The sequence below is a fragment of the Chinchilla lanigera genome, unplaced genomic scaffold (genome assembly GCF_000276665.1).
Source record: "Chinchilla lanigera isolate Chin_1 unplaced genomic scaffold, ChiLan1.0 scaffold00041, whole genome shotgun sequence".
NCBI lineage: Eukaryota > Metazoa > Chordata > Mammalia > Rodentia > Chinchillidae > Chinchilla > Chinchilla lanigera.
In genome coordinates, this window is record NW_004955442.1 from 530,297 (window position 1) to 556,878 (window position 26,582).

Here is a 26,582-nt window from a genome sequence, read left to right on the forward strand (position 1 = left end):
GCAAGCCCACACCACTGACCCCTTCTTTTGTCCAAAGAAACAACCCAGACAGATGAGATGGTGGCGTAAGCAAGGCTCAGAGATTCATGATTGCAGAGGAGAATCCCCGTGTGAGCCTTTTGGGCTTCACAAGGTACAGCGATCTGGAATAAATACTTAAAGTCATGCCCACTTCCAACTCAAGCTTTAAGGGGACATTTCTAGATTTCCCACCCCATGAGAGAATCAGCTGCCCCCAGCTCTCTAGCAGTGACCTCTCTACAACTGTGGGTTGGAGAGAAAGTTCCCAAATGTCAGGGTAGAGAAAGGGGCATCAGGAGCACATGGAATGTTGCCCACATCTCCTACACCCTTGCCCTGGCGCTTCTGGCCCCCAGGACCTAGCCTGGAGCTATCCTAGAGCTGGGAACTAGACCTAATTGGGCTTTAAGGCTCAGGCACTCTGTTTTGCCTTCAGGAAGAGCCTGCATTTCCTAACAGAAGAGTTCGGGGATCACTTTGTCCCTTGACCTGAGAAGTAGCCCGTGCCCTAGATCATTGTGAGCTCCCTGCTTGGCTGACCTCTACAAGGCAGTCCCTTCTGGCTCATGTGCCTTTCTTGGAAGAACTGGCTTCAAATGCTAGACAAAGCTTGACAATGACTACCTCTGTTATAGGAAGTAAGAGACCCTCTGTGGATTCTTTTAAAGGGTCTAATCCTGGAGAACTGGAGTTCTTGCCAAGCACCGTTGACAAATGAGATGTCCACCTCTGAAGCCGACTGGTAGGTCCACACCGAATCCAGCTCTAGAGCACCACCCTCTGAGCCATCCCATTGTCCCAAGACTCATCTGCCCCACCCCACACAATCTACACAACATACTTGCAAGACCTCCCCCAGCTTTAAGTATTTGGTAACAATAGCAGAGCTGAGATTCTCCAAAAGAGAAGATGGATACAAGCGAGGGCTTGTTTGACCTCCCAGTTGGGGGGTGTCAGAGAACTCAGGCCCCCATTGTCTCACTTCACAATGTGAAAAAAGTTCTTAAAGCCCCAGGAAAATAGAGGCCTCTGCGTTCTCTCGAGAGGGGCCCCATGTGCTTCCTCAAGTCTGGGGCATCTACCCCCGTCCCTGAACACATGCATGCCATGAGGTCTCTGAAAAAGGCTCTGCAGATTTTACCTGGCTTGATGGCAGCCAGTTCCCACCCTCATGCACCGAAAACAAAGTGAATAGCAAAACTGCTGCAGCGCCATGAAGCCCCAGCATCTGAGCGTGGCAGTGAGTCGTGTCCTTTGTAGACAGTGCGTGACAGCTTAACTGTGAGAGGACAAATTTCTGGCTGTGGTCACCTGAACCTGTGGTGTTATTCCTGACTTGTGACCCAGACCAGCCCGATGGAAACCATGTCCATTCTCAAGGGATGTGCCCAGGGTGTGGACTGCCAAATTCAGAGGGTATGTTCATCATACAGGGAGGACAGTGCTGCTGAGTGTCCTCACAGCCTGAGTGACTCTCAACACGCAGTTAAGAAAAATTAAGTGATGCTGCACCTAAGAATCTCATTCAAATGCAGTGATAAGGCCACATTAGATGCCACATCACCTGCCAAGCACTGCCCAGAGAGGGGGAAGAAAAATGGCTCAACAGATGAGGTCTGCTTGTCACCTTCATGATTGTTTTGGTAAGACAAAGTTTTAATCCAGGATACCCATCTTTTCAGGTTTCACAGGAATCTCATGGACATTTGCAAAGACTAAGTAAGGAAGGGTACGGGGAGGGCGCCGGGCAGAAAGGAAACAGCGCGACACACAGGAGCTGCGAAGCCAGAGGCATGATACCTGGTGGGTCATTGCGAGGTTTCCTGTGGGGGGGCCCCTCTGAAATAGAGAGAGAGTCCCAGGTGGTTACCATCAGCAGACGGGAAGGAGCCAGATTAAGCACATCTCTAGTCATTAAAGGCATTGGCTTCAATTAAATGACAGATACTCTGTGTTCACCGTGCAGTGAAACTCTTAAGGGCACCGCAGCACCGGGAGAGGCTGGCACCTCGGGGGGGAAGCAGCGTTTTTTAACTGGAAAGGAAACGTCTGTCCTTCAGAAGTTCTTTGAAACCTCCTGTAAGCCTGTCACTGCATACCTGTTTAGGAAGTAAGCTAGTCTTGGAGATTAGTCTAGGACCAGGCCACCTGGGCAGGGGACCTGTGCAGTGTCAAACTGATTACTACCGGGTCTTTACCACCTGCTAGCTCTGGTGCCTCTGATGTGGAAGTAGCTTTTACAGCCTGGATTACAGCAGCCTCCAGCTGCCTGCAGAGTGCATTCAAGTAGCACAATGGCAAATGACGGGTACATGGATCAGGCTCAGAGAGAGCTTCGGTTGAGGTTTGTCTGGCTGATAAAACTATGTGATTCCGAGGAAAGTCCTTGTTTGCTGAGGAGCTGGCTGAGCTTACGTACCTCCCCGTACCCTTCCTGACTTGTGACCCAGACCAGCCCGATGGAAACCATGTCCATTCTCAAGGGAAACCATGTCCATTCTCTCACCCCAAAGCTCTGGTGCCCAGTTTCACTGGAGTACCCTGAGAAGACTAAAAGCTGGGGAGGTGTGACACTCTTCAACTTGCTCCACAAGTGCATCCTGGTCTGTCTGTCCTAAGGGTACCCAAGGGATGTTCAGCACAGGCTAAAAGAACCACTGAGTTCAAGAAAAGGGAACAGACACAGCATGGGTAGATAGCAGGGGTGGCTTACCACATCACCTGGACTACGAGAGCCTCCAGCTGCCTGCAGAGTGCATTCTGGGGGTCTTCCTGACCCCTCAACCCTGGCAGCTGCACCTATGTGCCTACTGTACCCTGAGAACTTGAGTCTGGTTTCCCCGATCAAGTGGGGAACAGGGGCTCCTCCCTGCAGCCTTGACATCCTGAACCAGGCACTCCTCCCCTCAAAGGGTCCTGGCCTCCTACTCTTGTGAAGTGGTTCTCAAAGGCTGGAGTTGGTACTCCAGGTGCTGGCTGCAGCGCACATCAGTGAATGAACTGCATGTGAGCAAGGCGTTCCCTTTCCAAGCGAGGTGTCATCAGAGTGTCTGTCTGATGCTGGTGTCTGCTGTCACTCTCTTCTAAGCTGAGAAGCAGGTTTTAGTCCTTAATCTGTGGCCACAGTGCCGTAGCTAGAGTTCAGTATTGCTTTAACATCACTGTAGTATTTAACCGCATTGTGACCTGTCAATATACGTAGTGTTGATTTTAAAATAATAGGAGAGGTTAGTTTTATTTGTACATGGATGAATTGTTAAAATAATTTGAAAGAGGGGCTGGGGATATAGCTCAGCGGCACAAGCACTTGCCTGGCAAGTGCAAGGTCCTGAGTTTGATTCCCAGTACCAAAAAAAAAAACAAAAACAAAAAAACACATTCATGATTTTAGGGGCTGGGAATTTAGCTCAGTGGCACAGCGCCTGCCTGCCAAGCGCAAAGTCGTGAGTTCGATTCCCGGTACCGGAAAAAAAAGCCAAAAAATAATAATAATTTGAAAGATAAAATCTTTGCAGGAAGGAAGGGGTCAAGGTAAGTGACAAAGGTGGTGTGAGAATGAGTGAAGCTGGAGACACATCCTCTGTGCTCATTGACTAAAGGTTTCCTGCGTGTCCAGCGCTGTCCTAGACAAGGGGTATGAACACACAAAACCTTCTGCGCTCATGGGAGTTGCAGACTGGGGGAGACAGACTGTGCAGTAAAATGATCAGCAGGTGACGTGGTGAATGTAGTAAGGGAGAGTGGGAATCCAGGGAATGAGCCTGGACATTTTCATCTGGGTAACTTTCAAGTAAGACAGAGGCAGGGAAAGAGGGAGCCCTCTGCAGAGAGCTGGGGAAGAGCATTGGCGGAGTGAACATCAGAGCAGGTGTAGCGAACCAGTGTGTGAAGTGGAGGGGTAATTTTCAAGGCAATGAGCAGAGATCAAACATTACAAAGACACAGCTTTGGCTCTAAGCAAAGGAAGCATTAAATAGGAACCCCTTCAGGGCTGTGTTGACAGCAGATGGTGAGAGGCCAGGGTGGAAGCCAGAGGCCCTGAAGAGGCTGTGAACGTCATCAAGGTGAGGGAGGATAGTGGCTTGGACCAAGGTGGCAAGAAATTGCGTTCTTGAAGTGCATTATTTTTAAGGATAGTTGAGCAGTTTTTCCAATAGATTAGATGTGGAGTGCGAGGGAGGGAGAAAAACAGAATGAGTGCAGGTTTACAGTATATGTTCATGGCAGTTTCACTCCAGTCTGAGCTGGGGGAGGGGGTGAAGCGCTGTGACTGGGGCCAGGGGCATGGGAGGCATGAGCTGCCTTGATATCTCGCTGGGAAGGTCGGCTGGGGCTGGGGTCCTGGGAAGATGTCAGCTGGAAGATAAAATTATTCATCGAAGATGGGATTCTAAAGCCACAAGACTGACGAAGGTCACTGAGGGAGTGGAGTGAAGCAGGGTAGTGCCCAAGGGGCCCAGTGGTCGGTAGGTTTTGAGATGGAGAGAGCCAGCGAGGGGGAGGGCAGCGGGGGCGGGGCGGGGCGGGGCCGGGGGCTAGGAAGCCCAGGGAAGAAGGTGGACACTGGAGTATGGGGCTGCACCTGTCACCCCCACTGCTGTGGAGTTGGGTGAGGAGTGGATGCAGCCATGGCAAGGCCTTAGGCAGCGAGTGCGGCCTTGGCTCCTTTCTCTTGGAGTTGGTGGGTAGGGCGGGTGCCAGAGAAGTGGGGAGAGGTGTTTCCGGCTGATAGAGTAACTCAGCCAGAGGGAGATGTGCCGGAGGAGCACAGGGGACTCGGAGCAGCCACCTTGAGCAAATGGGGGGTGAGCTGACATAGGTGCTGGCAAGCAGAGGAAGTGAGCACGGATGTCAGGGCAGGGGTAGATGAGGAAGTGGGAAGAATTTCATGATCAATTCTGGTTTTCCGTTGAACACGAAGTCAGACCCTTAGCCGAGAGGGGTGGGGATAATGAGAACACGGACACCATAAGAGCGTGAGAAGAGGGAGGCTGTGGGCTGAGGCCCATTAGGCATTAGGCCGGGCATGGTGCAGGCGATGCTTTTCTCGTGCCCTTTGTGCTGTGCAGCAGATGAAGGGTGGATTTAGCTTGGCCTGTGTTTCAACCAAGTGAGGCCAGCAAAGCATGAGGGGGACCCGGGTACTGGTGGGGTGTGAACTGGGTGATTATATGGGTGGCCATGGGCCTGAAGCTTAGTCTGGGGTCGGTGGGGGCTGTGGAAGGAAGAGAACGCCAGCACGGTAAAGGTCCCTGGAAGACAAAGCCGGAGAGAGGTGTCTGTGGATGACGAGTGCTTGATGGTGGGATCCCCGGGGCCTAGAGGTCACACATCGCCCAAGGGAGAGGCCAGATCATGCAGAAGTTCAGGGAACCAGAGGCTGAAGGCCACTGGGATGGTGAAGTCAGAAGAACTGGTGGCTTGGGAGAGACAGGAAGCCCAGAGTCAAAACCTTCAGGAGGCCAAGTGGGGCAGACAGGCTGAGGAGGAAGGCGCTTGCATCCTCACGCCTCAGGGGTAGGCAACAGCTCACTCAGGGAGGGCAGAGACTCATCCAAGGGCGGTGGTGCCCCAGGGCACATGTGCATCCTCAGGAGATGGTTTTGGTTGTCCCATTCCCAGCTGAGGGTGCTAAAGACCCTGCCATGCACGAGATGGCCCCTCAGCGGGGGAGCATCTGGCCCCAGGTGTCAGTAATGCTGAGGATGAGAAGCTGAAGTCCAGAAAGAAGGTGCAGAGAATGTTTGAAAAGGGGGCCAGTACTTGTGGAGGGTGCAATGAAGAAAAGGTTTCGGGAGTCGGGACGCTGCCTTCTCCCCACATGGAGGGGAGGCAGCTGTTACGGGAGATGGAAGGTGAGCCCAGAGGCTGCTGCTGGGCTGATCCTGCCCCCGCCCCTTGGTGCACCACACTAGTGCTAGAACAGGAAGAAACCTGGGAAGGAGGCCAGGGCTCTGGGGGCCAGTGCATTGGCAGTGGTCTGTGCGTGTGGGGCAGGCATGACAGGCCAGCAAAGCCCCGGCGCTCCCAGATGGCCCTCACCTGAGCTTGCTCTTGAGCGCGGTCACCTCGCGGCCCATGGCCTCGTTGCTCTCAGTGGCTTCATCCAGCTCCCGCTGCAGCTTTCTGCGGTTGGCGTTGATGCGCTGGGACTCCTCCTCTGCCTCCTCCAGCTGCCTCTTGAGCTGCTTGACCCTGGCGTTTCCTTTCTCTGCCTGGCAAAGAGAGGGCAGAGGGTCTGTAGAGGGCAGAGGGTGGGGAAGGCCTTGGGGTGCGGGGCAGGGAAGGCTGTCAGCAGCCTACCTGCTCCTTGTATTGCTCGGCCATCTTGCGCTCATCCTCCACCTGCAGCAAGGCTTCCTTCAGCTTCTTGTCCTTCTGCTTCAGTGACTTGGCAGCTGCCTGCTTCTCTCTGTGCAGGGTGGGAAGGGGAGGCAGTTTCAGAAGGAGGTGGCTCCCTTTGCAGTGTGGCACCCAAGCGTAGCATTTCTCCCTTTGGGAGCACTTTTTCTTGCAAGTCAGGATTCAAATCAAGACTCATGCCAAGGGACTACCAGAAAAAAGGATAGTATTTGACTGTAAAAGGAATTAGGTGCCAAGGCATGCTACAACCTAGACAAGCCTGGGAAACACCTCACTACAAGGAAGAAGCCACATGTCACAAAAGGCCACATGACATATGATTCCCTGTATACAAAACGTCCAGAATAGGCTAATGCATAGAGGTAGAAAGTAGATTCTTGGTTACCTGGGGGTGATGGCAAAACCAGGAGGTGGTCATGGCTAAAGGGCATAAAGTTTCTTTTTGAGGTTACAGAACATTCTAAAATTAATTGTGGCTGTCATTTCACATATCTGCAAATATACTAGAAGCCGTTGAACTGTATACTTTAAATTGATGAATTGCCAAGTATGTGAATTATCAATAAAGCTGCTACCCCAAAAAGGTCAGAATACTTAGTCATCAATGCACTGTGACCTTGTGCCCTTAATGACCAGTAGTTAACATGAGACGCCTTGCTGTGTTTGTGGGCTGAGTGGTTTGGTGTTTGGACTCCTGTATTCCTGTTGACAGGAATTCCCTATAGAAAGAGGTTGGTAACATCCACATGTGCTTGTGGGCCCACTGCGATGCTAGGGGCAGCTGCATATTCAGTGCCTCTTCTGGGCCAGGCACACAGCCCTTTCTGCATCTCCATCCTTTTCCCACCACATACCTGCAGTGTGGGTACCTCTAAGCCTATTCTTCACAAGCCAGAACTGATGCTCAGGTTACTCAACTTCCCCAGTATCCCCCTCTGGTCCCCAGCGGGCAACCTGGGGGAGGTGGGATGCAAGGGACTCTGGTCCTCCTGTACCTGGCCTCCTGCTCAACCTGCTCCTCCAACTGTGCAATCTTAGCCTCCAGCGCTGTGATGGTGGACTTGAACTTGGACTTCACTGCCCCCTCCATCTCTTGCAGCTTGCTGCGGAGCTCCTTGTTCTGCCTCTCCAGCTGCTGCCGCGCACTCTCGTTTTTCTGGGCTGTGCTGCGCTCCGTCGCCAGCTCATTGCTGAGCTGCTCAGCCTGGGAGGCGAGGATGCAAGCCATGAAGTGGAAAGCACAGGAGCCAGGAGGGCATGGCCCTTTACCTGCCATTTCCAGCATAGGTTGGTCTGCACATGAGTCCTTGGGCCAAGGCACCCGCCCTCCTATTTCTACTTTATCCAGCCAACTACTGGGAAGCCTAAGACGACTCAGCTCATGAGCCACCCCTCCTAGAAATGTCTCCTGCCAGTGAGGCTGAGTAGGGGTCTGTCCTGTGTCCATCCTAGACTGTGAAGGCTTCACCTCACACAGTTGTCCCCACGGGCATTGTGGCAGACGCTCTGTAATACTGTTACCTGGCAGTGCCACCGAGAGCTCATTGGCATGGGCGGTGCTTGGGACTGGGGAAGGAGCAGTGAAGGGGAAAGAATGCCAGACCCCTTCTTCAGAGGCCCAGCATCTTGTGAAAGAGCCAGACAAGTGCTGGCCAACAGAGACGACCCTGCAGGCTGGTGCAGGCTGTCCTGAAGATGTAGGCAGGACACTCCTGGAGGCAGGGATGAAGGGGCCCGGGACCCTACTGTCTTGTTTCACCCCTGCACCCTGCATCATTGGCACACGGCAGGCCTATGATGTATGTCACTAAGCCAGTGCAGGACTTTGGACCGACACCCTGTTCAGGAGAGATCCAAGGCACGTGCTCCTTGGCACAGGGACCACGGCCTGGTGGTCTTGCCCTGCTGCAGTCTTGTGTCCCCTTGTGTGACCTGAGTACAGGGGCCACGTGCCTGACAGTGTGCCCCACTGAGAGCAGGAAGCAGCCACCCGAAGCTAAATAGGGGTAGAAAAAGTACAAAAATGTCACTTGACCTGACCCTCCTACGCCCTGCTTCCTGGAGCCTTCTGTGCTGACTTACGTGGCCTGGGAGCACCCCCTCTCATCTGTTCCCTGTTCTTGAGCTCAGGATGTCACACACCTGCTGCGTGGCCTTGCGGACCCGGTCGCTCATGGCCTCCATGTTGCCCTGCTCTTCCTCCAGCTCCTCCTCCAGCTGGGCGATTCGGGCCTCCAGGCGGCGCTTCTCATCTTGCAGTGTGTTCCTGTGGAGACACAGTCACCTTGGGGGCCTGTACCCTTGCCTGGCTTAGAGGTGCCTCTTGCTGGAGGACTTATGCCTTGGGGCTGCCCTTGTTCTCTAAATGGGGAAACAGGCTCAGAGAAGGTCAGGAGACTCATCCAAGATTGCTGGTTAGAAAGCAGGGAGCCAGGACTTATACTTGGGCCTGTCTCAGCAAAGCCAGGACTGAGATGGGATCAAGACCAGCTCTTCTCTCCTGGGCCTGCACACTACTCATTCAAAATGAACAAAACTGGCCATAGCCCAAAGAGGGTCATGAAAATCCCAGGGGAAAACCCCTCCACCACCATGGTTCTGTCCTGTTGAAGCTCAGAGTACTCGGTCATCCTCAGCATCAGAAGGGGTACAAAGCACTCCTATGAGCTGTCTTCCCTGTGCTCTGCACCCTGTACCTTCCCGACAAGCTGCTGGCCAGCTCCTCAGCCAGCTCCTCCTTCTCCAGGTCGGCCTGCTTGCGTGCCCTCTCAGCTGCTGCCAGATCCTGCAGGAGCAGCAGGGAGGAAAGCTGTCACCTGCTGGGATGGACCCAGCCCCACCCAAGAATCCCCCTGCTCCTGTCACCTGGCCCTCTGCAGTCTCTGTAGCACCTTGAAATGCAAATTTCCGCTCTGGGCTCAGAGAACCCCCCACACACATCTGATGGGGAGATGTGACTCTGCCCACCTGGACTCTGGCTGAGGGGAGGAAATCTGGGTGCACTGGCCTGTGCCCCCAGCAGGCTGTCCTGGCAGGAGGAAGCCTTTACCTCCTGGAGCTGCATGAGGTCGGCCTCCAAGCTCTTGGCTTTCTTCTCATTCTCTTTGGCAGTGGCAAAGATCTCATCTCTGGAGGCACGGGCATCTTCCAGCTCTCTCTGGAAGTCCTTCATCTGAGCCTGAGAGAGTCAACAGAAGGACAAACCAAGATGTCCTTACTCGACTTGGTTCTACTGGCAGACTTACCTCTGCATGCCAGCCCCTCGGTCCTTTTGCTAACCACACAGAGGTCCCTGGTGCATAGCTCTGCCTTGTCTCAGGTAGTTGGGGGCACCGTGCTGCATGGGCATAGCAGAACTAAGAAGCTGAGCCCTTACTATGATCTGAAGGTCACATGCGCGATCGTAGTGTCCCACTCAGGAAGCAGTCACCCAAAGCTGTGTGGGGGTGGAAAGTCACCCGACAACTGGCACCCATGACAAAGGCAGGCTTGCTTCTTGGAGCCTTGCGCACTGACTTTTCTGACCTGGAGAGTGGTCTCCTACCCTCCACCAGAGCCCTGAACCAGGGTGTCACCTACCTGCAGTTTTCGAAGCTGCTTGATGGCTTCCTCCCTCCCCTTGATGGCCGAGTCAGCCTGAAGCTCCAGGTCTTTCAGGTCCCCTTCCAGCTTCTTCTTGGCTGCTGCCGCTAGGGCACGCTGCTTTCGCTCATCCTCCAATTCAGTCTCATATTCGTGAAGCTGAGTGAGGAAGAGATGTGTGCTGCCTGGGACCCCCTGGAGGCCATGGCCCTGCTCCCAGACACTCACAGTCCTTCCCAACACAACTGCCAGCGTGTGGGTTAGTCCTCCGGGTTGCAAATGCACATACATCTTGCATGGAGCCCATAGGCAGAGGTGCAGAAGGGGAATGGGCCTCCTACCTCCCCGCTCCTGCCTTCCCCAACTGTTTACCTGCCGCTGCAGCTGCCGCCTCTTTTCCTCATTCTGCTCATCCCGGGCTTGGAGATCTCGCTCAAACTGGCCCTTGAGTGCCTGCATGTTGACCTCCAGCCGCAGCTTGGCATCTTCAGTGGCCTGCAGCTCATCCTCCAGCTCTTCCAGCTGTGTCTTCATCTCCTCCATCTGGGTCTCTAGGGCCCGCTTGGACTTCTCCAGCTCATGCACCTGGCATGCAGAGCAGGCGGGATCTTTACTGAAGTGAGGCCAGATCCCAGAGGACCAGCAGCAGCTGATCAGGACACAGAAGTGGCCTTGGGCCTCCAGCAGGATGAACAACCAGGGCCTGAGATGGCTCCTGAGAGTTCAGATCCAGCCTCTCTCATCCCCACCCAAGCCTGAAGACCTGCCTTCCAGTCCTGAGGATTGCTCAGTAGGAATGAGGCTGAGCCGGCCCCTCAAACTGACCCCCTGCACAGAGGCTGGCTGGTGAGCAGACAGCAGCAAGGCACTTACGTTCTTGCCCACATCGTCCTTTGAGCTGACCAGGTCTTCCATCTCGGCTTTGAGCATTTTGTTTGTCCTCTCGAGCTCCTCCTTGGCTTCCAGGGCCTCCTCAAGAGCCCTGGCCAGGGACAAGGCCTTGGTTTCCTTCTCCCTGGCTTCTGCCTCAGCTCGGTCCCTCTCATCCGCGTATTTGGAAGAGATGTTCTTCTCCTCAGCTAACAACTGCAACATAACAGAATGTTCAGCCCTTGCATATCCGAGGCTCGGCCTCACTGAACCGCAGATAGGAGGCAGAAGCCATGTGCGCTCCTGCATGTGCTCTGTGCAGCTGGAAGTATTTTAGATGCTTCCAGAAGTCATTTGAAGTCATCGTGCTTTCTCACCTCTGGACCATGCTGGTGATGTTGGTTAGAACACAGAACATCCTGCTGCTAAGGTCGAAATGACATTAAATTCTACTCGAAGTCAGCAGTTCTTTGTTGTGTCGTGGGCACAAGTAGCTGTCCTAAAATGCCTATAAGCCACACGCAGTGGGGAAAGGGGAAGTGTGGATGCACCTGCAAAATTTCTCCCTCGGCTTGAGAAGCAACTCGGAGAACATTTCATCCTGAAGTTCATCTTGTCTTTAGAGCACTAGACAGTGTGTTCTAGATTGCAGTACCCAAAACCACACTTCCAGGATTTAGCGAAGACCAGTCAGTAATAGGAACCTCCAAAACAGCACAATCACCACAAAAACCCCATGCTGTATGTGTGAGGGAAAGAATAAAAGCAGCCTCAGACCTCCGTGGGTTGTGAAGCAGTGGGGAGAAGCAGACAGCCCAGGGAGGGAGACGGCTGGGAAAGGGAAGAATTGGGGTATCTGGAGCCCAGCATGCTGAGGCCAGGAGGAGCCGAAAACCACCTGTGCCTCTGCTTTCGACCTCAGATACAACCTAAACTTGATTTTTAGAGTAACTCTGAGTCACTTATGAACCAAATGGGCAATACCTATTACAAGTTAGTATTTGGGATTCGGGGAATACAGTTGTGTGCATTTATCAGAACTGTGAGCAAACACTTAGGACGTGTGCATTTTATCGTATGTAAATTTTACCTCAAAAGAAGCAGTTATTTTTTTTTTAAATGAACTCAACTTAACAAGCAATATTGAGGTGTTAAGGCAGAAATCTACAAATGCCCGTAATTTGCTTTGAAGAAAAAAGCACAATTGACAGATAGAATTTGTATGTGATAAAGTGTACATAGTAAAAGGTTAGTGGTTGAATCTAGGTGGTGGTGCTACAGGTGTTCACTGTGTTCTTCCCATGTGGTGTGCGAAAGTTTACGTGATGAAATGTTAGGGGAAAGCAGGAGGAAAGAGCATAAGCTTTGAATTACTAGGGAAACTCAGTAGTGTTCCATGAAGACTCACTGAGTGAACAAAATAAATGAGCCTCACTCCCTATCAAGGCTGGAAACTGACATCACTGTGTGCGTGGATGGCCCTCCTGGTGCCAGTACCTAGAAAAGTCACAGTCATCAAGGCTTCTACACATGTCCCTACTCTGTCTAGTAGCCCTCATGTGATCTGATCTCAACAGCCTTCTACCGCCCCCAGGAAAGTGGGCATGGGATGCAGATACCCAGCTGTCACCCCCCCATGCAGTCCTGAGGCCCCAGTGTCTGAGGACAGAGTGGCACACACTTCCATCCCTACCTGATCAAACTTCTTCTGCTTCTTCTCCAGGTTGGACACCAGTTGCCGCTGGTTGTCCAAATCAACGACCAGGTCATCCAGCTCCTGTTGAAGCCTGTTCTTGGTCTTTTCCAGTTTGTCATAAGCAGCTGCCTTCTCCTCATACTGCTGAGTAAGGCCCTCAATTTCCTTCTGGAACCTCTTCTTCCCTTCCTCCATGGCTTCCACGGTGCTGGTCAAGTCCTGTAGTTTCTTCTTCGAGTCAGAGAGCTGAAAGTAGTGGCCAGGATCGGGTGAGAAGAGGGCCCTAAGCAACCCCTAACCTTTGTGCACCGGACCGTTCTTCTCACTGAAGAATCCAGCAGCAGGGGCGCTGGTGAGCCAAGCAGCATGCACCACTGCTCAACCACAAACAACATGCTACGCCCAGAGGAGGAGAGGACCCGTGACCTGGGCAGACACACGGCAGGCACCTGGATATTGAGGGTGGAGATGTGGCGCTCTAGGTTCTGCTTGGCCTCCATCTCCTCATCCAGTTGGTCCTGCAGGCTGTTCCTCTCATCCTCCAGCTGGCGCAGCTTGGTGGACACATTTAGCTTCTGCCGGGTTTCTTCTTGGAGCAGCTCCTACGAAGAGCAAACACAGAGGAGGGTCGCACCCAGAGGAAGGTCACACTGCAGGCCCCCCTGGCTGACATGGCACCATACCCACCTGGGTGTCCTGGAGCTGGGACCCAAGAGATGCCACATCCTTGGCCAGTTTGATGGCTTTGCCCTCTGCCTCGTTGAGCATGCCTGTGACGCTCTCCACTTCGTTCTGAGGGTGCCAAGACACCAGTTAGTCGAAACTTCTACAGCAGCATCCTCATTAAGCAAGAGGAGCCCTTTTTACTCAAAGCACATCGTGTACCTTGTGGGATAGGGCTTGTGAGATCCGGAGACTGAGAAAATGCCCATGTGCTATGGGGAATTCTGTGGCCCTCAGGGAAACCCATCACCTACCAGCTAGGTTTCCTTGCCCAAGAACCTGTTAGAGACCCAAACTGTATTGACTGGACCCTGATCCCGTGACCTGGATTCTGGATCCCTGCCAAGGCTGGCAAAGATGACACAGGTCTGACAGTCCACACACTGAGAGCCCCTCTGCCTTCTACTCCTACCCCTGGTGTCTCTAAGAAGGCTCTCTGAAGCTGTCAGCCTGCCACCCTTCTCTTCTGTTCCCATGGAGGATGTAAATGACCTTGACTCTGCTCTTCCAGGACACAGCTTATAGTAAGGGAGCGAAATCCCTACACTCGACTGCAGGTGGGGGAAAAAAATCATAATCTTCCCCCTGCCCCAAGCTGTAAGCACATTAAATACAGATCAAACTTCTGGCCATTTCCCACGAATGAAAATTCAGGCTAATTGTATCTTCAAAGCTAAAGACCAAAGATGAACACATTATGCCATTCATCAGCTTAAAACCCTTAGGTGGTTTCAGAGGAAAGCCAAGCAAACATCTAACGGCCTCAAAGGCCCTGTGGTATCTGGCCACAGCTCACCTCTCCAGTCCCGCCCTGTACACATTTCTCCTCCCAGCTCAGCACTGCAGCTCTCCTGGCTTTCTGGACTCCTAATTGTCCCATTTACCTCTAGGACCTTTGCACATGCTGTCCCCTCTGCCTGGCTGACTCACGGTCCAATTTTAGTCCTCCTGAAGGAAGCCTTTTCTGAACCCTCTCCTAACACAACCTTCCAGTGTAATTTATGTTCATGTGTGGTTAATGTCTCCTCCAGCCTCCTGGGCTGGAGTTCTCCTGGGATAATATCTGTCTTCTTTCTTGCTGTTGCATCTCAGGATTAAGCACAGTGGCTGGCATACAGCAGGTGCTTAATAAATATTTTCAGTGGATGATGGTTTTGAAAACAGTAAGCTGAGCAGGAAAGCGTGTAACTAGAAGAAGCCTCCCTGTCTGGTGGCCTGTGAAACCTCAGTTGGTGGCAAGGGTCCTCCTCCTACAGAGCAGGCAGTCCCAGGAGGTAACCATGCTGCCCCTCACCTGCAGCTTGTGGACCTTGTCATTGAGCTCGGCCCGGACCCGCTCGCCATCACTGCACTTGGACTGCAGCTCCTGCAGCTGCACCTCCAGCTTCTTCTTTTTGTGCTCCACCTCCTGCTTCGCCTGGCCCAGGACCCGCAGCTCCCCGGCCAGCTCTGCGTTCTCCTTCTCCAGCGTCTGCTTGCTCTTGTCCAGGTTCGCCTTGGCCTGGCCAAGTGAGCAAGGGAGCAGGTGAGAGTGTGTTTGCAGCAGGGCCAGTGCCACCCAAGCATCCTCCTCTTTCCCTTGCCCTCCCTCAGGTAGGTCCCTGGGACAGTGCTCCTTGCCACAGGGAGGGATGTGACAATAAGACTTTTGGGATTCTGTTTTCCCAAGCCCAGGGTTGCAAACTGGCATTCCACCAGCTGCGTCCCTCCCATCTGCTGTCATCCCCCATTTGACCCATTCAGTACTTTTTAAAAAAGTAATATTGCCAATATTTTAATAAATTTCACATAAAAGTCAGGACTCAGCTTCTCTTTTTAAAATGCTAATGTTCTATATCATAACTAGTGGTGGTTACACAGCTACGCGTTTGTCAAAATTCATTGAACTGCATGCTTAAAATTGATGAATATAACTGCACATACCTCAATAATTCTGACTTTCAAAAAGCAAACTAAACATCTAGAAACAGGAATCTTGCCTTCCTCCAAGGCAACAATCAGCTGGATCTAAGCATGGCTGGCCCAGTAGCGGGCGTGGCAGTGCTGTATTTGGCTCCAGTGCCCACCACTCCCTATTGTCTTCCACATTTGTCAGCAGATTTACAGTTTCTGTGATGCATCTAACCAGCTCCTACAGGCACATGAGTTGCTTTAAGGAAAAAAGTGGAGCAAACACAGAAAGGAGAAGGGGGCTTCTCATAGAGCTGGAGGGAGGAGGAGGAAAGCCAGCGAGAAGTGTGTGGGTCCTGAGAGCAGAGGCAAACTGCTCAGTTCTGACAGCTCACTGCGGGCACTGGGCAGCACCCAGGCAGCCAGAGGACATTGCTCTGCCTGGCAGTGAGTGGGAGCTGCTGGGAAAAGGTGACTCTTAGGATTAATAGTACAGAGTGACAGGCAAGGGCCTTGGAGGACCTAGTATCCCCCAAAACCCTTGCCTAGCCCGAGACTCCAGAACGGTGGCAAACTGCATGTGCATAAGAGGGGCCCAGGCAGGACTGTTGTTAGAAGGTCCCCCAACAAGTTTAAGGGCCCAGGGCTCCCAGCCAGACCTGAGCTTGTGAGAGCCCAAGTGTCTTCTGTTCCCTGAGCCTATGCTGGGCAGCGGTTCTCAGCCTCTATCTGCTCCCTGCATGTGAGGAAGGGACCTGCTCTCTGCAGGTAGTCTTGACAGGAGAGTTCTTCCAAAGAAGCCTGGCTACAAATGCGGGGTGACTTCAGGTTCCTGCTTGTATGAGTGACATCCAGCTGGGGGTGTCAGCTCCCCAGTATCAGGCCCAGTCTTCCCACAGGAAAGGGAAAAGGAACAGGTATGCTTCAATATTGCCCTGGGGACTAAATGTTTCAGTAGGTGGGAACATCCCAGTTGGGTTCAAATCATATAAAAGTTAAATAAACAAAAAACCCCACTTTGGAATGTAGAAAAAGGAAGTCATTTGAAAACAGAAATGTATGTCATAAATGTAACAAAGTATTTTTTTGCAAAATATGTACAGAATCAACAGAATGCGTAAAGCTAGTATTCAGAGGCCACATGACAAGTAATGAGAGGACCTGAGGACCCTGAGCCAGTGTCCATTTGTTCATTTGGAGGTGAAGCCAAGCTTGGGCTTGGGTAGCACTTTTCAAAGGGTGGTCCCAAGACCCCTCCTCATCAGGATGAGGCAGAGATTGCACTTGAGCAAAGGCCACAGAGGAGAGTAAATGCGTGTGTCTGTGACTCAGGACAGTACCTGGCACATGATAAGTGTGACTACACAAAGTGTGACCACATTACATTACATTATTGTAATGTAAAGGCGAGATTCCAGCAGAGTGGGAGTAGGCAGCTCAAGGAGCCACCTCAGGGAAGAATGTTCACCTGAACGGGTGATGGGAACAACTGCAAACTCGCAACAACTTTCAGGTGATTCTGCACCTGTTTAACCCAGCTGAGTCACAACCCCACACTGAAGGGGAGGTGGTGGCAGAGGTGGGATTCGGAATTTCTGGAAACAATCAGGGAGGAGGTCACACGCTGAAAACCCACCCTTGGAGATGAAGTATAAGGAAATCTAACAGGACAGAAGAATCCCCCACACAAGGGGTAATTTTACACAGAGTGCCACCGCCATTTAGCAGCTCAAACCCATGCACCCCAAATGGCCCAGCAGAAAGAGGACAATTAGGTCTCGCCACTCAGCTATGCCAGAGAGAGCTGTTTTGCTACTGAAGTCAAATGGCAGTTTTCCTCCAATCTTCAGAGAACGTTCACAATTTTAAGTTAAATCTCCCACTTTTCTTAGATCTTTGCTTCCTCCACGGGTGTACTAGAGACCCTTCCCTGTAGCAGCCGGAGGGAGGGAAGGAGGTCTGCAGCCAGTGTGTTGGGTCACTGCTCCGTCACTCCCTAGCTGTGTAACCTTGGGAAATCTCCTGACCTTCAGGCACTGTGGATCTCAGTGTCTTCATGTGTAACTTGGGTTAATGGTACTGCCATAGCCTGAACCTTCACTGTCCCTGCAGGCTGATGTGTATGTATATGGCTTGGCCCCCAGGATATTAAGAGGCAGAGGCTTAGGCAAGGTTTTAGGTCCTGGGGGTGTGACCTTGATGGGACACTAGCTGCCCTGTGGCTCCCACTGGCTGCAAGGCGAGTGGCTTTGTTCCACAACAGGCTCCCACCATGATGCACTGCCTTGCCGCAGGCCTAAATTCAGCAGACCGGCTGCTCATCAGAACCAGGAGCCAAAACAATCTCAGTCACCCCGTCCCTTTCTCTGGCAGTGCAGAGGACTGCAACCAGGGCCTGTGCACTGAGACACCTCTCCAACCCTTATCTTATTTTTTGAGATAGGGTCTAGCTAAGTTGCTAAATTGCCCAGTCTGGGCTCGAATTTGTAATCCTCCTGCCTCAGCCTCTCCCAGTGCTGGGATTGCAGGTGTGCACCACCACACCTGGCTTACCTCTCCTCTTTATAAACTGACTCAATCAGTTGTTACAGTGATGGAAAGCAGACTACCAAGTGCCTGTCAGAGACTCGGTGTGAGGATGAGTGACATAGGTACAAAAAGCACGGACTGAGCATGAGCCGCTGTACTCGCCATTAGAGCCTTGTTTGCCGCGTGATTCCTCCTCAGACAGCCCTGACCTGTGCAGACTGAGTGTCCCTTATCCAAAATGCTGAGGACCAGGAGAGTCTTAGATGTCACATATTTTTCAGTGTGGAATATTTTCAAGTAATTTATAAGTAGACATTTTGGGCTGGGGACCAAAGTCTACACATAAAACTCTCTTATGCTCCAGGTATACCTTATATACATGGACTGAAGGTAATTTTATACAGTATCTTCAGTGCACTGTGTGTGCATGTGTGAGTGCTTGTACACTGCAGATTGAACCCACTTCTACACACAGTTCCAACCCCAGCTGTCCCCTCATTTTGAGACCTGGTCTCACTAAGTTGCTCAGCCTGGGCTTGAACTGTGATCCTCCTGGTTCAGCCTCACAGAGTGCTGGGATTATAGCTGTGTGCTGCCACGCCTGGCTAGCACACCTGTGTTTTGACTGTGGCTCATGACAGGGAATGAAGGGTGCAGTTTCCCACTCGAGGTGTCATGTTCATATCCAAAGAGCTTGGGATTTTGGCACATTTCACAGTTTTGGGCGAGGAAGCTCAACCTGCCATGGTTTGAAGGCACTGACAGGTTGGTCACGTATGTGCTCTCACACGCACTGCAGCTCACCCTCTTGAACTGCTCCAGCTGCTCCGTGAGCTCCTCCACTGCCTGCGTGTGTTTCTGCCTCATCTCCTGGACCTGGGCCTCATGGGATCGTGTTTCCTCCTCCAGCGCCTTCTTCAGTACGGTTACCTCCTGCTCCCGCTTGGCCCTTGGCAAGAAGAACAAAGTGGATGGCAGTCAGGGCAACAGAGGGTCTCCTCTGCTAGTTCTATGCAAAAGGCCAAGAGCTTTCCCAGCACCCACAGGTAAAATCCTCCTTCCCAACCACCCCTCCTTTGCTGTGTGACCTACAGTAATTCTCCTAACCTCTCTGGACCTGAGATTTCCTCAGCTGCATTATGTGGAGCATATTACCTGACCAGAATCTCTCTCAGGGCTAACAAACAAATACGCAAAATCTTACTGAAAGAATATTTGACAACTGAAAAGTGTTCCTCAATATTAATGCTGGCTCTCACTCTAAGGCAGGCCCTGAGCCTGATATATATAATTAATTATATGTATTGTCCAGTCCTCAGAGCACCCCCAGAGGCTTTACAGATGAGGAAACTGAGGCTAAGAGTGGGTAAGCAGTTGTGCTCAGGGTGTTACAACCTCTGAGTGACAGAGCTAGAATTTGAAGCCTGTCTGACTTTGAGCCCAGGGCTTTAATTGCCACACTGTGCTTTTCGGTATCACTGGTTAGGTGGGAAGGGAGCAGAATATCATGTTGGCATCCAGCTGGGCTTGAGCAGCGTGGCACCAAACCCCAAATGTGGGAAATAAACCTCAGGGTACACAAGGCTAGCACACACCCTGGTGCAGGAGGCACTCCAAACACACTCATGTGTGCTGAGTGAATAAATGATTTCGTTTCTCTGGAGTCAGAATTCACTATCTGGCAGATGGTCTGTTCTTGTTTTGTCATTGTCTGTCTACTTACAATGAATCTTAAATTGAAGACTAATCAGATGGGTATTATTTTCAAAGTTTAACACAAAACTTATACTCTTGAAGGGGTGGGGGTTTAGCTCAGCAGCACAGCGCCTGCCTGGTAAGCGCAAGGTCGTGAGTTCGATTCCCAGTACCGGAAAAAACAAAACAAAACAAAACAAAAACCAAAAAAACCTTATACTCTGAAGATTTATACATACAAAAACTCATGGAAGACATTACTCAAAAATGTTGGGACTAAAGGAGATTTTTTTTGTGTGTCTATATCTTTCTATAGTTTTTAAATTGTTTGCTAATTGACTATGTACCACTACTGCATACAAAGTAAGATGAAACATAATCATGCTTCTTTCTATTCATGAAAACAAAATGCCCCCATGAAGGCAAACATGTAAGACAATGATGGCAAGCCTTTCCGAGACCAAGTGCCCAAAGTGCAACCCAGAACCCACTTACCTGTTGCACAGTGCCAACACTGCAGTGAAACCTGAATACGAAGGTTTTAGTTTAGAAGAAAAACGACTTTTAGGCTGTGGATCTGGCTCAGGGGTAGATTTCTTGCCTTGCATACAGAAGGCCCTGAGTTTGAACCCCAGCACCACAAAAACAAACAAAACAAAACGAAAACAACTGTTACCCGGTACTAGACTGCTGAGGCAACGTGACGACTCACAGGCTGAAGAGAGGGCTCCGCGTGCGTGCTGCTGTACATGTGCCGTAGGTTCCCCACCACTAGTACAGAGCCTGAGAAATGCCGTGATTCGGGATGTGGAGTCGTTGTGGGCGTGCTTTTTTCTCCCCTGCTCCTCACCTGAGCTCCTGCTGGGTGGCCGTGGTGTCCAGCGTGTCCTCCAGCTCAGTCTTCAGTGCCTCCAGCTCCTCCCCAAGGTCTCGCTTCTGCTTCTCGGCCTTGTTCCTTGCAGCCCGCTCAGAGTCCAGGTCCTCTTGGAGGTCTGAGATGTGGCCCTCGAGTTCCCGGATTTTCTTCAGGGCATTGTTCTTCTGGGCAATTTCATCATCCAGCCTGCCAGGGAAGGCACCTGGGATGAAGACCTCAGGGCCCCTGTCCTGTGATCTCACAGTGCTGCCAGAAACTGTGGTCTGGGACCAGCCACTGGTGTTCCAGCACTCTTAGAACATGTTCCACCCATGTTCCTGAGTCACAGATGACTGCACCTTATTATGTTGGACAGCTTGGAGATTTGCTTGGGATGACAAAACTGATATAAAAAGCAGGTCACAGCCAAACGTGGTGGTGCCTGTCACCCAGCACTCTGACACTGAGGCAGAAGGATTACCAGTTCAAGCCCAGCCTGGGTAATTTAGTGAGTTAGTGAGATCCTGTCTCAAAATACAAAATAAAAGTCTAGAATGTAGCTCAGTGCAAAGGCTGTGGTTCAATCTGCAGTACCATGAAAAAATAATCAGGTCATGTATATGTGTGTGTGCACATGTACACGTGTGAGACAGAATGCAGAGCACTGGTCCCAGACTAGCAAAGGGACCTGGTTCACAGCAGGTGCTTCCTGGCTGCCTTCTGAATATTGCACAGTTGTTTTTCCTCTCTGCCCGGCTCTTACAGTGACTTAGTGCCGCTCCAAGCAGAGCACCCACCCAGATGCTGCTTGGGACACCCAGGCTAGGGGAGGCACTGAGGAGGGCTCAAGCTAGCATGTGAGGAGCCAGGTGGAGCCCTGGAGGAGTTTCATGGAAGGAGTGGAGCTCATGTCTGTTTCTGACCATGGTGAGAGAGAGGGATGGTAGGGGGTCTGGCATTCACAGAAAGAGGGACCACAGAGGGAGGGGGGCCAAGAGAGGAGGATCACCCCAGCCTTAGACGTGGTGCTTGAGATACCAGCATCATGGATTCAGCAGGGGTGTGGACTTTTGGAACTGGGGAGTAAACAAGAGAGGCCTGGTTGTCCAGGAGGCTACCTCGACACCATGGGATTGGGAGATGCCGAGAGGTTGCATGTGGCGGGAAGAGAAAGAAGGCAAAGGCAATAGGGATTAAGACCGGGGCTGGGGAAGCTAGCTGGGGCCTGGCCTAGAAAACTGAGTTCCTGCCAAGTTCTGGGGCCACCCAGACAAGGTGACCACTGTGACCGGCAGCAGGCCTGCAGACTTGCAGTGCACAGTGACAGCGCGTGCTCTTTGCTACCTTGCTAGAGCTGCCTGGAGCTCCTCCTCCTTCTTGGCCAGCTGCATCTTGAGCTCTGCGATCTGTGCCTGGAGGTCTGCGATCTGTTCGTGTAAGTCGCTGGCTTCGCCGTCTAGCTTCCGCTTCAGCTTCTCCAGCTCCTGCCGGCCCTTCTCCTCCTTCTTCAACCGCACTGCAACAGAGCCAGGGCCTCAGGAGGTGGGCACCACCGGGGAACACCCAGCAAGAAGTGCTCTGCTTGGGCATTTTACGTGGAGAAAACTGACACGTCACACTCGCCCACACATGGTCCTCAGGGCCTGGACCAGTATCTCACAGCAAGAAGGTCAGGCCCAACTAGAAGCAGCTCTATCAGCACCTTTATCGGTGTGTGCCGATGTGGGAGCATGGATAGAGCTTGCCACTCAGAATTATCTGTTATTCTAGGATTTCCTGGTTTAAAAGATACCCACGAAAAGCCTCTTTTTACCTTCCAGTTCTGAAATCATGGACTCATGCTTATTTTTCAGCTTGGTCAGATTCTTGGCTTTTTCTTCCTCTTCCGCTAAATTTGTCGTCAAGTCACTAATCCTCTCTTCAAGGAGTTTTCGCTCCTTTGGGGGAAAGAGAAATAAGCATTAGCTGTTTAAATTTTTCCAAGATCTATGTTTTACTTTAAGTCATTCCTATATAAATAGTTGAAAACAAACCACATTATAACTAAATGCAGCCTAGGGTTTTAAATAGCCAAGAGAAGATCCTTAACTTCCCAGACTGGCTACTTCTCACAGTCTGTCTGTCACCTTTGTGTGCAGGTGAAGGAACCCTCTTTCCATTCCTACCACAGCCAGCTGGCATGTACCATTCTCCTCCCTCTGTTCTTCCTCCCTCTGCAGGTTTCCACGTACATGCCCCTTCCTCCAGGAAGCTTTCCTGAGACCCTGCCTCTACCAACTAGTGTTCTGCTCTTATAAGAGAGTGACCATCTCCTTCAGGGCCCTCAGCACCGTGGTGACCAGTGGTTTCTGCTGTCTCACTAGAGTGTAAGCCCTGAGGACGTGGCCACTTGCTCAGGGCCTGGGTCACAGGAGGGTCCAGCTCCAAGAACTAACAGGAGCCCCCTGAGTGGGGTGTTTGGTGATTGCTGCTAAGGGTGACCAACACACCCCAATTTTCCCAGGGCTGCTCTGTGGCCAGGACTGCAAGTGCCATCGCCCTGAAACTCCTCAGTCCCTGGAGAAGAGCCTGTCCTATCTGACGCAGACTCTGTCCGCCACTCACTTTTGACAGTTTGTTGTTCTGATCATCCATGACTAGGATGTCATCCTCCAGTTTCTTGATCTTGGCCTCGGCTGTGACCTTCTCCAGCTGGAGCTTCTGCCTGGCAGCTTCCTCCTCCTCCAGCTGTTCCTCTAGGTCCTTGTCAGGAGGGAAAGGGATCAGAACCTCACTTAGAACAAAGTCACTGTCAAGGAGCTCTGCAGCTGACACACAGAGGCCGGGCCTCATAACACTCACACTCTGTGGTCTCCTTCTAAAAGGAGGAAGTAAAAGGCTTAAGGGAGCTACTTTGCTTTGTGGAGCCTCAGACTCCCTGTCTGTAAAGTGGGGATAGTAAATGCTATACTGGTCTTAAAGTATGTTCACCAATACTGATACTCATTCCTCCAAGAAGTAGAGCTCAATTCCCTTCCCCTTGGACATGGGCTGGGTTCAGTGACTTGCTTCTAGCGGATAGAATCAGGAGGCAGTTATGGGGCATGACTTGAGAGACTGCTCTATGAAAGGTGTTGCTGCCCCCTCTATCTTGGGTCACTGTGAGTGGGGGATCCTCACCACCATGTTGTGAGGACAAGCAGCCCCTGTGCCAAAGAACCTGAGGCCTCCTGCCAACAGCCATGAGGAAGAGCCATATGGAAATGGATTCACTAGCCCAAGCAAGCCTTCAAATGACTGACAGCTCACACCTTGGTTGCAAGCTCTTAGTGACTCTGCACCACAATTACTTAGCTAAGCCCTCCCAAATTCCTACATACATGAGACAAATTTTAGATGCAGCTGATAAGTCTGGACTGTTTTGTTATGTAGCAGTAATTGACTCTTACAACTGCCCTTCATACAAGGTTGCTATCAAGAGATAGGGTATCAGCACACAAAAGGCAGGGTAGTAGGAATGAACGCCTGAGAGCTGTATTCAAATTCCCACTTCAGCTCTGTGGCCTGGGATAGAAGCACATCCCCTGCAAGCCTTAGCCTCTTCATCTCTCCAGCGGGGGCATGTATCATCCAGTGCCTGCAGTGGGGGCTCCAGCAGCTTGCCAGTTTCCACAGACAGCCACAGCAGTGCCTTACCAGCATCTGCTGGGCCATCTTCTTCCTCTCAGCCTGCAGCTGCTGGCCCCGGTCTTCCTCCTCCTCCAGGCGGGCCTCCATCTCATGTAGGATCTCCTCCAGCTCCTGTTTCTTGGCTGCCAGCCGGACCCGCATTTCTTCGGCTTCCGCATACAGCTCGGTCTCTGCCTGCAGCTGCTCCTGCAGCAGGTTCTTCTCCTCAGCCAACTGCTCAAGATGGGGATGGCCAGTGAGAGGAGCCCATGTCACACCCTTGGTGCCACACACAGTCCTCCCCACAGCCCAGCCACACACCAGCCTGACCACACCTGCGTGTGCTTCTGCTCCAGCTCCTTGAGCTCACTCTCTGCCTTCATCTGCCGCTCCTTGGTCTTCTGCAGCTCATCCTCCTTGGCTTGCATCTCCTCCTCCTGCCGGGTCACCTGCAGCAGTGGCTTCACCTGTGCACACAGACAGCCGTGTTTTGTTTTTGTGGCCAAAGGGATATGTTCTATCATAGATCAGATCAGCAATTCTAAACTAGGGACAGTTTTGACCCCAACAGCCATTCGGGGCCTTCTGAGCAATGTCCAGGGACACTGCTGGTTGTGACACCAGGGTGGATGGCTGTTGGTATCGAGTGGGTATGGGCCAGGGACGTTGCTGAATGTTCCAGAATGTACAGAAGAGGCCCTCCCAGGAGATGATTTCACTCCAAAATATTAATAGTGGCAAGGCTGAGGGACTGGTTTGATGTTGTTTTTACAGTATAGGGGGTGGAACCCTGGGCCTTAAGCATATTGGGCAAGTGCTGTAGCACTGAGCCACTCTCCCAACCTGAAGAACTCTCAATAGAGCAACAGAAAAAGTACAAAAAGAAAGGAGAAAGTCCCTTCCTCTCCCCATCCTCCAACTATTCCAAGAGAGAACCACTCTGGAAATGGTTATGGTTCCCTCCAAGAAGAAAAGTGCAAGAGTCCTTCTGCGGCCTCCTATCAAAAGCACCATTCAAACCCCCTTAGAAGCTTTCTTCAAAAACAGACATGAGGCCAGGCCTGGTAGCACGTACCTATAATCTCAGCACTCTGAGAGACGAAGGCAGGAGGATCACAAGTTTGAGTCCAGCCTGGCCAATTTAGCAACGAAAAAAGGGCTGGGAATGTACCTCAGTGTGAAGACCTTGAGGTTAATCTCAAGTACCAAAAAAAAAGAGATGAGATTATACTGCCTAGTCTTATGTGCTTTTATTATAAAATCACATGATAGTTCTTACCCCAGGCTGTTCATTCCTTCTGCAATCTTATTTTTAGCTAGCTAGCCATCATTTTTTTTTTTTTTTTTAGTACCAGGGATCGAACGCATGACCTCGTGCTTGCCAGGCAGGCACTGTGCCGCTGAGCTACACCCCCGGCCCTATCATCTTTTAATAGTTGAAAAATTTTCCATTGAGGGATGAAGTAATCTGCATTGAAGTGCTGCCCGTGTCAATAAGGTCACAAGGGACACCCTTAATCCCTGATTTTCCTTATTTGAGATGGTTTTCAGATGTTGCATCAATGGGCATAAACGTTTCCTCCAAGCAGTTTCCCCCATGGTTCTTCACCAGCTTGTCTCAACTCCTGTTTCTCCACCCCTGCCTGGCACAAGGAGCCCGTGCTGATGTACACTGTGACTTTCTTCATGTGCTTAGCATAATCTGCCATTATCTGTTTCTGTGAATGCCTCTTACTGTCTTGTCTGCTGGTTGGCTGGAATATTCATGAGGCCAGGGGACCATGATGCCTGTTCATAGCAGTGTCTCCAGCACCTGCCAAGTGCCTCACACACAGCAGGCATTCAATAAATGCCCATGCCATGAGAAAGGTTTGTGCCAATTAATATGCTCAAGGGCACACTAGGAGAAGTCCTGTCCCTGCAGCTGAGCACGTCTTTGTGCAACTGCTATGCTGCAGCTAGGGAGGCTGCAGGAAGCAGTTGTGCCAAGGGTCCTTGACTCTCCCACAGTGAGAAAAGGATGAGGCATGGGTGGTGCAGCAACCCAAGGGCTGTCTGGTATACACTGAGCGTGCTGTGGGACTCCGTTTATGTATTAGTATTGCTGTTGTTATTATCTTGGTGTTGGGGCGCAAGCCCAGGGCCTCAAGGATGCTAGGCGAGCACTCTACCACTGAGCTATCTCCCTAGCCCCCAAAGGAACATGCTTAAAGAATGAAATTACAGAAATGAGATCAGGATGGTGGTTACCAGGGGTCACAGAGGGAAGTGGTATGGCTACAAAAGGGCAACATGAATGGTGCTGGAGGTGGAGGTGCCCTGGATCTGCATGAAGGTCAAGGGTAAAACCCGGGTGGCCAAGGCAGGAGGGCCTGCTCTGGCCTGGAAGGGTTTGAGTTCAAGCCCTCAGCTCCAGACCCGCTTTCCACCACCCCATGGCCCCCATCTGGGGTTTCAACTGAGGCCAAGGGGTAGGCAGAGCTCTCATGGCTTCTGAGAGGGGGTGCAGCCAAACACTCACTTTGGTGAAGAGCCGCCACCACTGCCAGTTGCGCAGCTTGAGGTAGGCGGCGCAGTTCCTCTGAATCACCTTCATGGCTGTCAGCTGCTGCTGCCTCTTGGCAAAGGCCCTGGGGAGAGGGGACGGGTAGCCATGTGCCTCCCCCAGTGGTCCACAGAATCCTGCCATGCAGTCCCCCAAACATGCCC

At 51.7% G+C, this 26,582-nt stretch overlaps 1 protein-coding gene and 1 long non-coding RNA gene across 8 annotated transcripts in view; one reads left to right on the forward strand and one right to left on the reverse strand.

The window, feature by feature from the left end:
• Myh11 (myosin, heavy chain 11, smooth muscle) overlaps positions 1–26,582 on the reverse strand; it is a 115,936-nt gene that overhangs the window by 1,980 nt on the left and 87,374 nt on the right. For 5 of the 7 annotated variants that reach the window (XM_013517839.1, XM_005391074.1, XM_005391067.2 and 2 more), the window contains 21 exons: positions 26,395–26,503; positions 24,209–24,340; positions 23,901–24,107; positions 22,830–22,967; positions 22,039–22,162; positions 21,570–21,741; positions 20,220–20,432; positions 18,479–18,623; positions 14,550–14,756; positions 13,220–13,324; positions 12,982–13,134; positions 12,530–12,778; positions 10,840–11,052; positions 10,339–10,551; positions 9,964–10,125; positions 9,434–9,562; positions 9,081–9,169; positions 8,527–8,650; positions 7,380–7,588; positions 6,325–6,433; positions 6,064–6,236 (listed from right to left, as the gene is read on the reverse strand). In XM_013517839.1, the coding sequence (XP_013373293.1) occupies positions 6,064–6,236; positions 6,325–6,433; positions 7,380–7,588; positions 8,527–8,650; positions 9,081–9,169; positions 9,434–9,562; positions 9,964–10,125; positions 10,339–10,551; positions 10,840–11,052; positions 12,530–12,778; positions 12,982–13,134; positions 13,220–13,324; positions 14,550–14,756; positions 18,479–18,623; positions 20,220–20,432; positions 21,570–21,741; positions 22,039–22,162; positions 22,830–22,967; positions 23,901–24,107; positions 24,209–24,340; positions 26,395–26,503 (3,375 nt within the window). Of the gene's footprint in view, positions 1–1,821; positions 1,861–6,063; positions 6,237–6,324; positions 6,434–7,379; positions 7,589–8,526; positions 8,651–9,080; positions 9,170–9,433; positions 9,563–9,963; positions 10,126–10,338; positions 10,552–10,839; positions 11,053–12,529; positions 12,779–12,981; positions 13,135–13,219; positions 13,325–14,549; positions 14,757–18,478; positions 18,624–20,219; positions 20,433–21,569; positions 21,742–22,038; positions 22,163–22,829; positions 22,968–23,900; positions 24,108–24,208; positions 24,341–26,394; positions 26,504–26,582 lie in introns of those variants that run through there. The other 2 variants (XM_013517841.1, XM_013517842.1) reach the window with 2 other exon arrangements.
• LOC106149309 lies at positions 7–12,647 on the forward strand. Its single transcript, XR_001235395.1, has 3 exons — positions 7–133; positions 690–763; positions 12,560–12,647. It is a non-coding gene; the product is annotated as an uncharacterized LOC106149309 (long non-coding RNA).